Here is a 12,914-nt window from a genome sequence, read left to right as displayed (position 1 = left end):
TATAAAATATTTTATGTACGTTCTCCATGGCCTCTTTTATAGTTTTGATTATTATCTTTTATTTTGATGATCTAGAACTCTGACTTTATGCCTCACATTTAGCATGCCTACTTCCTTTCTTGTTATCTACCCTTCTAAGTCAGTTACAGCAAATGTCCTCCATGGTCACTTTAGAACTTCAAGTAATTTCTCTGCACATATTTACTAAAAATGCCTTAGCATAGATTAGCTAGCCAAATGTTGCGCTATGATCAGTTTAAACGCGCCGCGTGGTCCTCCATTGTCACTTGAATTGAACCACTCTACCTTGTTCGCATTTCCATATGCACCCGCACACACTTGTGATATACCCTTTAGCGGCCAGATATTGGGTATTATGACTGCAGCAAGTACCACAACATGTGCGGCCCATCAGCAACAACAGCAACAACAACTTCAGCAAACAACTATAAAAAGGAACAACAAACGTTTACAAAAGCAATTGCTCATTTTTGCACATTTTCCACGCCATGGAAATGTACTTTTCGTCCCCAACACCCACACCACCCGCCCTCCCCGCTTACCGGCCGTTTCGCGTGCGCTTGAATAAATGAGAATTTCGTTCGACTGTTGCCGCAAGCCTCAGCCTCAACCCTTTTGCCGCGCCCCATTTTGTGGCAGGCAGCCAGACAGTTATGGTTGCCTTTCAGTGTAGTACAATAATTAAGCGTTGACTTGTTCAATTACCAAAATGCAATTGCTTTTAACCACGCAACGCCGGGTCGGACGGGTCCCGCTATTTGGCCTGGCCGCGGGCTGCCACCTTGAGCGCATTTCAGCTGCAATGAGTATTTACTGTAGTTGTTGTTCGCGTTGTTGTTGTTGTTGTCAATTTGCATGCGAAATGCAAAAAGTTGGCGTCCATCTTTGGCAACTTTTATTTTGACGCCTTTGTATTAAAACTGTCAGCAACTGTTGGCCGCGTATTTTAATCAGAGCAGAACTTTGGCCGACAGCTAAAGTCCTTTTGTGGCATTGTGGCATTTACTGCAGCTGGCCACGTGGCAAGTAGTCGCATTCTAGTCGCCGTTCATTTAGGCCACAATTTTAAAATGCATGGCGGCGTCTGTTGGCTGTTGGCCCAAAATTGTAAGCGTGCAGCTGTTGCATGCCACATCGATTTGGTGCACAAGCATCCGAATGGTAATGGTAATGGTAATGGTAATGGGCATTGTTATGCTTATGCATGAGCTACGTGCCACACGTCCTGCCAGGCCAGGGCCGGCCCGGCCTGTTGTTATCTGTCGCATCCACGTCGATTAAGCCAGCGCCCAAGTTGCAGGTTGATGTTGCAAGTTGGAGGCACGCTTTCGCCTTATTTATGCGCATAATTACTGCGATGCTCAATTTACATATGCGGCCCAATCGGAACTCAAGGATTTGCTCGCATACAAAGTGCGGCATTAAAGCGCGGCCGCTTAAATTGCAACTGCAACTGCAACTGCAACTGCAAATGCAACAACTGAGTGCAAAGCGCGGCGCCACACAACAAAGAACCAACTACAGAATTGCCTCATTATGTTGAATAGTACGCGGCAAATAAAAACTTGGCACTTAATACAAAGGGCCACACGTAGCACAGTTGCGAAGGGGGGTGGGGCAAGTCGAGCAGCAAAGGGGCGTGTGCCGCTGAAATTTATGCAGCACAAAGCCGCGTGGCAAATGTGAGTAAGCCAAACGACATAAGCAGGCATAAACACTGCAACAGCAGCAGGAATACACACTCCCCTACCACCCAACCCAACTCCACCCCCAGCGACCGCTGTGGGTGTAAATTTTGTTATGCGGCAAATGCGACATAAAGCTAGCAGCCAGGATCAGGCTGCGACCTCCCCAAGGCTTCCACTTGCATTTGCCTCGCGCTCAATGTGTGTGCGTGTGTGTGTTAGTGTGTGTGTGTGTGCGTGTTGTTGCCGCTGCTTGTGGTGTGCTTTTGGGAGCTGCTTCTGTCCGTGTGCATGCGCCACTCTAATAAAATTTAATAAAAAACGTGTTGCCTCGCATAATGCATCGACAAAGACGGGCGGGGCTGCGAGCCATCGGGGGTGGAGCAGTGCGCGCTTTTACATTTCGCAAAAAATGTTTGTAAAAAATTTGGTAAAGCTTCAAATTGATTACAACATTATATACTTGCGCTTAGAGATTGCCAATAAACTATGCTCGAGTAAATTTATAACCCTAATATAAGAGCATCAATAGAAAAGTGCTAAAATCTGTGAGCTTTAAGCTAAAACAGAGAATATTAAACGATTTCTAAAATTTTCTTAAAGAAAATCAAATATAATTGGAAATACAAACATTTAAAACTTGCATTGCTATCGACCTTATTGTGCAAAGAGGAAAACAAGAGAAGCTGAGACAACGCATGCGAATTGCTTTTTAATATTTCTTTTTTTACGTATTTATATGATTTATAAGAACTCAAAATAAATATTAATTTAATAGTAGTTTTAGACATAATACAATTTTAAAAGAAGCGCAAAAGAAATAAAGTTTGAAAATGAGCTTTAATTAAGAAACACTTAAAAGTTTTGAGCTTTAAGGCAAGTCGGGATTTTTAATATTTATCACAGGGTTGTAAAGCTTAAAAAGAGCTTTAATAAAGAAATGCTTAAAGTTTTCATATTCGATTGATTCGTGCAGCTTTTCTTAAACAATTCAAAATTGAGTTTAAATAAATACCTCTTGAAAATCCATCTAATTTATTTTTAAGCAGCTTCGCTCAGTGTGGAATACCGCTAGGTTTATCGAAATAGTTAGTTTTTACTCTGCATTTTATGAAAACCAGAAAAGTTGCTTTTGATGAATTCACTTTAGATATAAGTGCACGATAAGGACACTCAAAAGTTTCGCTCAGTGTAGACAGCACCTCAGTGGCTAACCGCATGTCAGCTACGCTCACAGCATATCAATATGCCGCATTGGCTGCTGCCAAGCAGCTAATATGATAACCCACTCACTCATGCGTTTACGACTAATTTTGACAGGCGCTGCAACTGGGGCAAGTGCAGCGGAGGCGCCACAAACAAGCTGGCAAACACGCAAACAGAGGCGAATCGAGAGACGGAAGTCAGCGCATTAGGCATTAGCTGTCAGAAGGGATACGTGAGCGTATTGCAATCAAAGTCAACGCCAGCTATTGGCAGAGAAGACCGCCCACAAGACCGCCAATGCAGATGCTCCATCTGGAGTCGACTCCATGGGCAAGTGTGTCTCCCGGCAGTCCACGTGCCCGAGCCCCCGAGCACAACATCAATCTGTGCTGACAATTGCCCTGTCCCACCAAGATTTGGCCCAGGCCCACAAAATATGGCAACAGCTGACAGCGAGTAATGAATATATAGCCACAACAACAGCCCCAACAGATGAGCCGACATTTTATTACCACATAAGCCGCAGACAAGAGCACGAGCAGCCGCAGCAGCAGCTGAAGGAGCAGCAGCAGCTGAAGGAGCAGCAGGAGGATGTTGTAGCACTGAAGACAGCTGCTCTGCTGCACATTGAGTCTGTCTATAATCATTTGGATGGCCATGCGAATGCGAATGTTATTGGCAGTACGCTGACAGGCAACGCGTATGCCACTTGCCAGGAATTTTTGCTGCACGAGCTGGCGCAAGCACTCGACGAGCAGCAAGTGAAAAGCATAACTCCATTCCCGGCAGATAACAGCTCGAGTGGCATCAGCAGCCCAGCAGCCTGGCAGCTGACTGATAGTGATAGCGCGCTTGAACAGCCCATTCATGAGCCATATAAGGTGAGTGCTACTGAATTTTTATCGATCCGCCATAACAATTTACGCTTATAAGCCGTGGACAGTTCTTCGATTCGAACAAATATTGACGATTAATATCATTAATCTGAGAACATTCTTAAGTTTATGAAAGGTTCTCGAACTAAAGCAAAGCAGAGGACAAGAACATATACTAAGCTGAACTGGTATAAATCAGATTCATATGTTCGACTAAAAAATTCCCTAAATCGCCAATAACTTCCTTAATGAGTTTTTACATAGAAATTGGACTATCATTTCTCCCTTTGCTGTAATAATTCTGCCGAACCTGGTGCTTATATTCATCATAACAGCCAATTACTGTGAGAATGAAGGCTGTGCGTTGATCACCCATCCGTCATTAGTCAATCAGACAGTACGTTTTTACATATCAGTTCTTCTTATAAATCAGTCAGTATATCAGTGAGTAAATCAGTCAGTTAATCAGTCAAAGAGTCAAAGAGTCAAATAATCAGTCAGTCATTCAACTAGTCAGTCAATCAGACAGTTAAGCAGTCAGTCAATAAGTAATTGATGAAGTGAGTTAATCAGTTAGCCAATCAGACAAACAGCCAATCAATCAGTCAATCAATAATTCAAGGAGTGAGTCAATCAGACAGTCAGCCAATCAATCAGTCAAATATAAAATCAGTCAGTCACTTAACTGGTCAATCAATCAGTCAGTCAAACTGTCATTCAGTTAATCAGTCAGTCACTTAACTGATCAGTCAATTAGTCAGTCAACGAGTCATTCAATCTTTCAGTCAGTCAATAAGGCACTCAATCAGTCAGTCAATCAGTGAGTCAATCAGTTAGTCAATCATACAATCAATCTGACAGGTCAAAAGTAGGTTTCGGTTATCTTCTAGTAAAGCACGACTATTGCATGCTCACCTGTTTTGAGTTAGTTTACCTCTTGATATTTAAAAAACCGTTGCCCAGCACTAGCACTTACAGTATTATTCAATTCAACCCCTAAGCAAAAACACACGAGTACTAGATGGCGCCACACTGAAAAAACCACCCTAATTGTAGCTTAATGCAGCCACTTGTTTCGTGTGGTTTTGCGCATGATCGGGCCACGCTCCGCTTCAGCGGACAAGGCATACACTCAACCGAGAGATCCAGAGCCTGCCAGAATTTTTCAGCTTGGCCATTCAATTTTCCGAGCGCTGCAATTTCACAAGTGAAAAACTCAAGAAAATTGGACTAACAGAAAATAAAAATCACAAATAAAACAGCAAAAAGTTGAGAGAAAATTATAAAATATTAATTGCAAAAAGATGTTGCAAACTTTGTGGCAGTGCGGCAAAAGCGTGTGGCAGCAATTGTGAAAACAAGAATTCGCAGCATAGGAAAACTTTTTCAAGGACCTTCAAAACTTGCCGCACGGCAGTGGGTGTTAAATACCCACAGTGTGTGAGTGCGTGTGTGTGTATCTGTGAGAGGGTGTATCTGTATTTGTGCACCTGCCTCAAGTGCAATTATAAATGGCGTAATTTGCTTTGCGGCCGTGTAATGAGCATTGGTTTAAGCGTCTCGCAATTGGTGGCAAAATTGACTCAGGCATTTGTGGCAAGTATCAAAACGGCGACCGAGCAGCATTCAAGTAGCGCCAAAACGCAGCAGCAGGAGACTCGCGGCATTAGCGAGTGCCTCTGCAGCAGCCGACGTGCAACATGGATGAATGCGACAACCTCGTCGTCGTCACATTAGCCACACACGAGGTAGAAGAAACCGAGCAGCAACAGCAGCCGCAGCAGCAGCAACAGCAGCAGCCACAGATAAAGAAATCGCACAAAGAAAACGTTGCCATCATCGATGACAACGCGTCACAATTAGAGGAGCAGCAAAAGCAGAGAGACAATTCCCGCAGCCGTGCCACAATCGAGGAGGACGCAGCAGTTGACGCGGAAGTCGAGGCAGTCATTATGGTAAAGACTGTGCCACACACACACGCGAGTTACACTCTTTGTAGTTACACAACATTGTAGATACTTTTGTATCTGTTCGGACAGCTTTGTGCTGCATGAGTCATGCATTCGAGTAGTTAGATTTGCATAGACGCACACTGAACCACTGCACCACCACCCAATCAACCCCACCCAGCCCCATTTTGTGATTGTCTTGTATTGTGTGGCAGCAGGCAGGCAGGCTGTGCCCCATTGTCTGTGCTGCTCATCTCTGTTGACCCGTTTTTGCTTTTCAACTCATTTTAATCGCTTGCTTAACCTGCTTTTCTAACAAACCCATCCACCCACAGGGCCAAACGGAGAGCAAGAAGCACGGCGGCAAGGCGAACCGACGCCACAATGGCAATGGCAGCACCCAGCTGGAGCTGGGCGAGCAGCAGCAGCAGCAGCCGCACACCAAAGGCACCGCCATGTCCTTTGGCTTTCGCAAGAAGCTCAATGGTACGCCCAAAAAGTTCAAGAAACTGCTTGAGGGCAGCGGCGGCAGCGGGGAGGTGCCACAGACAGACACAAAGGACGACAATGGCAATGCTGGTGAGTAATGAGCGCGCCCTGGCAAGTGTTATGGCTTTTTAATTTGAGCCAATTTGCCGCTGCCTTATAACAAGTCAACATGCCAGCCACATTCAACTTCCATTTCTATGCCACCCACCCCCTCATCACCCCCTCAACCCCTCTTTCTACACAGCTGCTCCCGTTCAGTTTGAGAAAGTGGGCGTTGCCGCTCAAAAGACAAATGCGTCCAATCGCACAGGTGCGGCTGGCAAACGTTTTGGCTATCGCGGCGCCGTGCCACGCCCCGCATCCGCAAGCCTCACAACAACCACAAGCGGCAGCGAAGACACCGACGAAGCGGCCGCAAATGCCCAGAACAACAACTGCAACAGCAGCAACAACAACGGCAACGGCAACAACACCGGCAACGCGCTGGTGAGCAATCGTAAGTGGCAACAACAACAAAGTTCATCTCTCTGCTCGGCAAGCCGAAGCTGAAATACTCTTGCACAGATATAGCATATATACATGTATACTCTTAAGAGTCTTTCATCTCCCGAAGCATTGATCCATGTGGATAACACAGCATTAAGACATCTTGAAAAACATACAACTTTTAATCAAGAAATCTATATCAAATCAAAATCAATTGCATCTATATGAGGTCCAGACATATTGCTTAAGAAAATTATAGAAAACTGACAAATTATCAGCACAAAAAATCTTAGTTCGACCGACCTCTCTTTAGAACTATATAGTAGAATATGATATGATATGACAGAGGTTCGATCCCTTTAGAACTATCTGATATAGTGGCCTATTTCCAATTTCTGAGCTTACTCAGATTATCTTCGTGCAATCTCTCGAATGATATAGATGTCCGATCCAGCCGACTCAGTCATATAAGCGTATGTACAAAAAGACTTGTTCATGCAGAGTGCCTGAAAATAGTTTCGACAGATCGGGAATATATGTAGATGCCTTATAGAATTCAAATTGTCAGCTATGCGTTGCATATTTCGTGCCTAAGTTGCAATGCTCCGCTGCAAGGGCATAACAAATGGAGGCAACTCTTTGACACATCTCTCAATGTATGTTCCACCTCTCCCCCCTGACCCAACCCCTCTTCAACGCAGTGAAACGCCGCTCTAAGAGCGCAAACGCGGGCCGCACAATTGATGGGGAGCCGAAAATAGCTCAGCCAAAGACGCTGACGTTCAATCTGAACCAGAACACAACCATCGAGTATCAGCGACGGCAGTTCTTTGGCGAGATTCCGGATGAGGGCAACGCAACGGGCGCATCACGGCCGCGCTACAACTACAACAATCTGGCAAACATGCATGCAAATGTCATGTGAGTAACTGAATCTCGTATATCCAACATCGAACAACCTGACCAATTGCAATCCTTCGTTCGCAGAGTGCGTCCCACGCCCGCTAGTTTTGCCAAGTTCACGCTGCAAACGGTCAGCCTGCCGCGTCCGGAGTATCCGGTGGCCATTAGCCTGAGTGCGACAACGCCGACCACGCCCAGCAGCAGCGTACAGTCGCCCGTGCCCGCGCATGCGACGGGCGCACGAGCCAAGGAGGTGGCCAGCACTTCGCGGCAACATCCGTTGACATCGATACACGTACAGCCCACCCGGCAGCTGGATCAGAAGAGTGTCAAGCAGTTGACCAACAATACGACGCGTCGCGGCTTCTCGGGCAGCCGCGAGATAAGCGCCGATTCGGGCATAGCCAGCATGGATATGGCCGTGGACTCGGGCAGCAGCTCCGGTGGCAGTGCATCCAGCTCCAAGCGCAGTCGCAGCCGCCCACGTAATCTGCAGATGGTGATGAGCGGTCGGCACACTTTCGAAGTGCGCGACGCAGACGATCCACCGTCGAGTGAATCCAATTCCTTTGTGGAGCCCTTAGCGCTGCCCAAGCTGCCCACGGATAACAGTCAGGCAACGCCGCTGCCGCTGGTCGGACTCGTTCGATCCAATACAGTGCTCAGCCGCGAGAGCTATGAGCGACGACAGGCGACAGCTGGACCGAATCAGGACGCGACTCCAGAGACGCCGCCCAAGCCCAAAGCCAGCAGCTCTGATGATAGCGAGAGCGTGGACGAGGAGAAACTCTATTTGGACTCGTCCACCTCCGAGAAGAGTGCCAAACAGCTGAGCCACAGCCAATCGTCCTCCATGTCCTGGCGCTGCCAGGCTGGTGAGTCTCTGGCGGCCAAGGATTGCAGCAGCATGAGCATCACCAGCAGCGACACACAAACGCCCATCAAATTGGAGGACAAGGAGGAGGACATGTCCCTGGGTCTGGATGACATGAGTCTTATCAATACGGAGATGCAGTTCAGCACACTTTGTAAGTATTTGAAAAAATCGTTAAACAGTTGGGGGAGAGTACTGCATACGAGAATATCCCACTGGAAGATACCCTGTACCCAGTTAATAAGATCAATGCTCTTGATCTGTGCATACTAGACGGGAGCTTTTATAACAAATATCTCTAGGCATCTCTAGCTCTTATAGTCTGCGAGATATGTTCAAAAGGGGGAGGCATAAATTCAATGTTTATCGATTTTGGACAAACGTCGCCAGTTATCGATCAATTGAAGGAAAAAGTTCTACTCTACAGACAGACTGACAGACCCTGTCTAGATCGTCCAGATGGGATCGGAGATGCATGTCTGTCATATTGTCTGCTATAAGTTTTTTCACAAAGTCATAATACCCTTTCTTTAATCATGTGATATAGGGTATATATATAGGGCTTCCCTCTACAGAACCATTATGTTAGATTTTGCCCTGATTACCATTCAAAAATTAAACTCTTGTGTCCTCAAAGGCAGCGTCTCTTTGTTATCCGAGCTCTTGAGCCATGTCTGTCTGTTACCTACATTTACATAAAATCATTATACTTTGCTTTTACCCATTGTCTAGGTAGTACAGGGCATAAAAAGAGTGCTCTCTATGGAACCCTTGAGCTAGGCTCAAGCCTGGTCACCCCCACTCCAAAGACATGCTGTACGAACTCCAGACTAAAAATTCCTTCTACTTTTCTTCAGCTTCAATGACGGAACTGGCACCCCAGCCCGGCGTCAGCACCGCTGGCCCAGAACACTTGCTCAACATGCACATTGTGGACAATCGTGAGGCGGTTGTGATGCGCCTGACCAGCGAGCGTCCACGCTCCTTTAACAATGCGCTCAATGAATCCAAGTTTGCAGAGCTGGCACTGGCCAGCAGCAGCTGCCTGCTGCTGGACGACGAGACCTCGCCCACAGACAGCTTGGTCAGCAGCACCGAGGAGTCGGAGGAGGCGGCGGGCAAGCTCAAGAAGCACAAGCTCAATGCGGAGCTGCAGCAGAAGGACAATGACGTGGACATTGATGATATTTCGCCAGTGCTGGAGCTGGAGCTCGATCCGGCCAGTCACAGTCCCGTCTCGCCGGGCACACCCACGCACGCCTCCCACTCCCTCTCGCTCGGCTCCGATTGCGGTAATCTGATCGATGACGAGATTGCCGATCAGCCGGCGCTGCTGTGCAACAGTGAGGCACCAGAGCTGGCCACCGATACGCCCACATTGATGGAGACACATACCACCGGATCGCTGCGCTCGCTCAAGAGCCAGTCCAAGGCACGTACGGCTCTGCAGCAGGCCATAGAGCTCAGCCTGAGGACGCCGGCCGCGGTGCGCCGGGCGGTGCTTGAGAGCGCCGAATCACTGGACACACTGTCACCCTGCGATTCCATCTGCTCCGACGATCTGATGATGGACTTTGATATGAACAGCAGCGTCGACTCCATAGATCGCTCCGCCTTGATGCGCAGTCGCAGCGGCTCCGATCTGCACAAGCTGAGCGCTGACCTCGAAGCCGATCAGGCCGAGACCGAGGCGGAGCTGCTCGCCCAGCTGGAGTGCAAGGGCAGCGATGTCATGAAGGAGCTCAACAGCCTGCTGCGATCCCGCATGCGACGCAGCGCACCCAGTCCCCGGGAGCGCATCAGGTGAGTCCCATTACAGACCACACCTTGAACACTCTCCCAACTGGTAACTGGCCCAAGCCTTTTCCATTATCCAACTAATTGAATTAGCTGCGTCAGGCTGCTGTCGGGCAACCTGCCAATATGCCCAAATGTTCAAATGCCCAAATACAGCGGCCTGCTTTTGGCTTTTCCTTTGATTTGGTCTTTTTATTAGCTCTCGGTTGGCACATGGCCAGCAATCCCACTCCCAGTCCCATTCCCATTCCCGTTCCCAGCACCACTCCCAGCCACTTGAAAGTAATACAATTTCTGCCTAATCAATCAGGCACGAAGCCCCCTCCTTTATCACTCTCGCCCTTTCTCTCCTTGTGGCTCTCTCTCCCTCTATATTTGTGGCCGGCCGGCCGCCCTCTTTACTTCAATTTAACACTAGAAAGACTTTGTGATTTTTTCTACAACTCAAGTGGAACGGACTTTGGGAGTTTTTAAAGTAATTTAAAAATAAATCAGTTTTGATATCATTTGATTATAGCAAAAATGTTAACTAAGAATATAATTTATCGAATTTTCAAGATAAATATTCGAAAAATTAAAAAGTGATAAAGCACTTTCGGTTTATTTTGATATTTGAGACCAAATCGAATATATCTATAACTCTTCGGATATACGAAAATTTTCTTTTGGTGTATGTGAAACTTAACCATAAATAATTTTAACTATAAATGAGGCTCATCTGAAATTTTTTTCGATATTATATAGATAATTGCATTTTTGAAACTATTCTATCATTATTATCTGAACGTTTTGGGCATATATAGAATATCACAACAAATATATTTTATAAAGCATCCAGCTTATATTTAAACGGCATAATATCTATATATCTATAAATATAGATAACTGCAAAGTTATTTTTAAATTATATATTTCCTCTATTGAACTCAGTTAATATTTAAATAATTTCGATATTAAATAGAACCCTCTTAACTTCCCTTATGGTTGCATGTCTAAAATGCATAACATCATTTTAAATGAATCTTTTTTTAATTTCAAGAAATGGCAAGATAGAAGGGGCAGACTTAATTTTTTCACGGGTGGAAACCGGATAAAAAAGTTATATTTCAAATATAACACAACATGCAACGGGCAAAGCCGGGGAATATCCGCTAGTTCTATATATATGTATATATATTTCTTGGGATCTACCAGATATATGTCTATACAAGTTCTCATCTTATATTTTCAAAATCTTACACATTTTTAGTGTTAAAAGATGCAGTCTGTGAGCAGTTTGCCGGCTCAGAGAATTGGAATTGCATTCACTCGGTGGGATTGAAAATTGAAATCAGACACAAAATTAGGCAGACATCATTGGGACAGGTTGAAATTTAAAAGTTTTTTTTTTTTTGTTTTTTGTTGGTTGTTGGTTGTTTGAGTTGGCCAAAAGGTCGTTCCCATTGCCGTGTTACCAATTGCCGCTCTCAATTGCAATGCCTAAGCGCCGGCGACCACGAAACGTGGCGCGGTCCCGGGGCGAGGGGGTTTCTGTTGCCAAAGCCAAAGCCATAGCCAAGAGGCAACGGCACTTGGCATTTGCCAGCGAGCGCCTGTGACTATGTGGCTGTGGCTGTGCCTGCGCCTGGTCGGGGTCTGGTCTGGCCTGGCCGCGGCCTGGCCAAATCGTGGCCGTAGTTAAGATAACATTTTGACTTTGGACTGAGACTAGATGGCGAGTGCCGCATTCTTTTGTCATGGCAACGACAGCAACAACAACAACCGGCAACGGCACGACAACCTCAGCGACAACGACAACGAAAAGTTGTTTCTGGTTCCAAGCCAAAGTTAAAAAGTTTTCTTGTTGTTGTTGTTGTTGTTTCTGCGCTGGCAGCGGCGCATTTTTATTGCATTGGCAAGGAAAAATCAATTGTCTGCCCCATTGTGAACCTGTTTCGACCTGCCGCTGCCAGCTGGAAAAGCAGCGAAAAATAACTGCAAAATGCCGCTGCCCGCCGCCACGACTGACTGACTGAATCGCTGCATCGGCTACACGCATGCGCCTGGGGATTGCCTTTCCACAATGTATTGTGTGGTGAATGTCCCCATAAATTGGCCAGCAAAATGGCCAAGCTCAAGCCCAAGTCGACCCACAGCTGCCGCCTGGCCAATATCTCTGTAAATCTTTTAATCGCTTGAACAACCATAATTCATATGCAAAGCATATTGACGGCCCACACTTGTGGCCTAACCTTGGGCCAGCGACAACGAGTGTAGCCACTCATGAGTCAGAGTGTTGCCATTGGGCAAAAAGTGCTGAATAACCAGCTGCCGAAGTAGTGCCAATTGCAGCTGCCAGTGCAATGTGATCTTTATTTATCTCCTTATATTGTGACTAGTCGCCTATCGGTAATGCCAGAAAGCTTTCTATTCTAACGGCATAGCCACACATAAAGCTCCATTACAACAACAAACACCACAACAACCACAACAATAAACACAACAACAACCACCACAACAACTCCCATACAAAACATTCTTGGCTCTGTTTGTTGCTGCGGCTGAAACGTTCGGGAATTGAAACGTGGAATGCGTACACTGAAACAAAATCGATTACATAAATATATGTTCCTCGAAACTATTAAAAGAC

The 12,914-nt window shown here is 46.2% G+C and overlaps 1 protein-coding gene across 9 annotated transcripts in view; it reads left to right on the top strand.

The window, feature by feature from the left end:
- The window catches only part of LOC135429554 (serine-rich adhesin for platelets), a 30,177-nt gene that overhangs the window by 5,077 nt on the left and 12,186 nt on the right, over nucleotides 1-12,914 (top strand). For 5 of the 9 annotated variants that reach the window (XM_064683880.1, XM_064683878.1, XM_064683879.1 and 2 more), the window contains exons 2-7: nucleotides 3,027-3,793; nucleotides 6,072-6,315; nucleotides 6,470-6,721; nucleotides 7,413-7,632; nucleotides 7,699-8,642; nucleotides 9,346-10,291. In XM_064683880.1, coding sequence (XP_064539950.1) covers nucleotides 3,239-3,793; nucleotides 6,072-6,315; nucleotides 6,470-6,721; nucleotides 7,413-7,632; nucleotides 7,699-8,642; nucleotides 9,346-10,291 — 3,161 coding nt within the window. In that variant the 5' untranslated portion in view covers nucleotides 3,027-3,238. Of the gene's footprint in view, nucleotides 1-3,026; nucleotides 3,794-5,005; nucleotides 5,743-6,071; nucleotides 6,316-6,469; nucleotides 6,722-7,412; nucleotides 7,633-7,698; nucleotides 8,643-9,345; nucleotides 10,292-12,914 lie in introns of those variants that run through there. The other 4 variants (XM_064683884.1, XM_064683886.1, XM_064683881.1 and 1 more) reach the window with 4 other exon arrangements.

The sequence above is a fragment of the Drosophila montana genome, unplaced genomic scaffold, assembly GCF_035044405.1.
Source record: "Drosophila montana isolate Dmon_TW-CO22-7 unplaced genomic scaffold, ASM3504440v1 contig_2668_1, whole genome shotgun sequence".
NCBI classification, from domain to species: Eukaryota; Metazoa; Arthropoda; class Insecta; order Diptera; family Drosophilidae; genus Drosophila; species Drosophila montana.
This window is presented reverse-complemented; position numbering and strand designations above follow the sequence as displayed.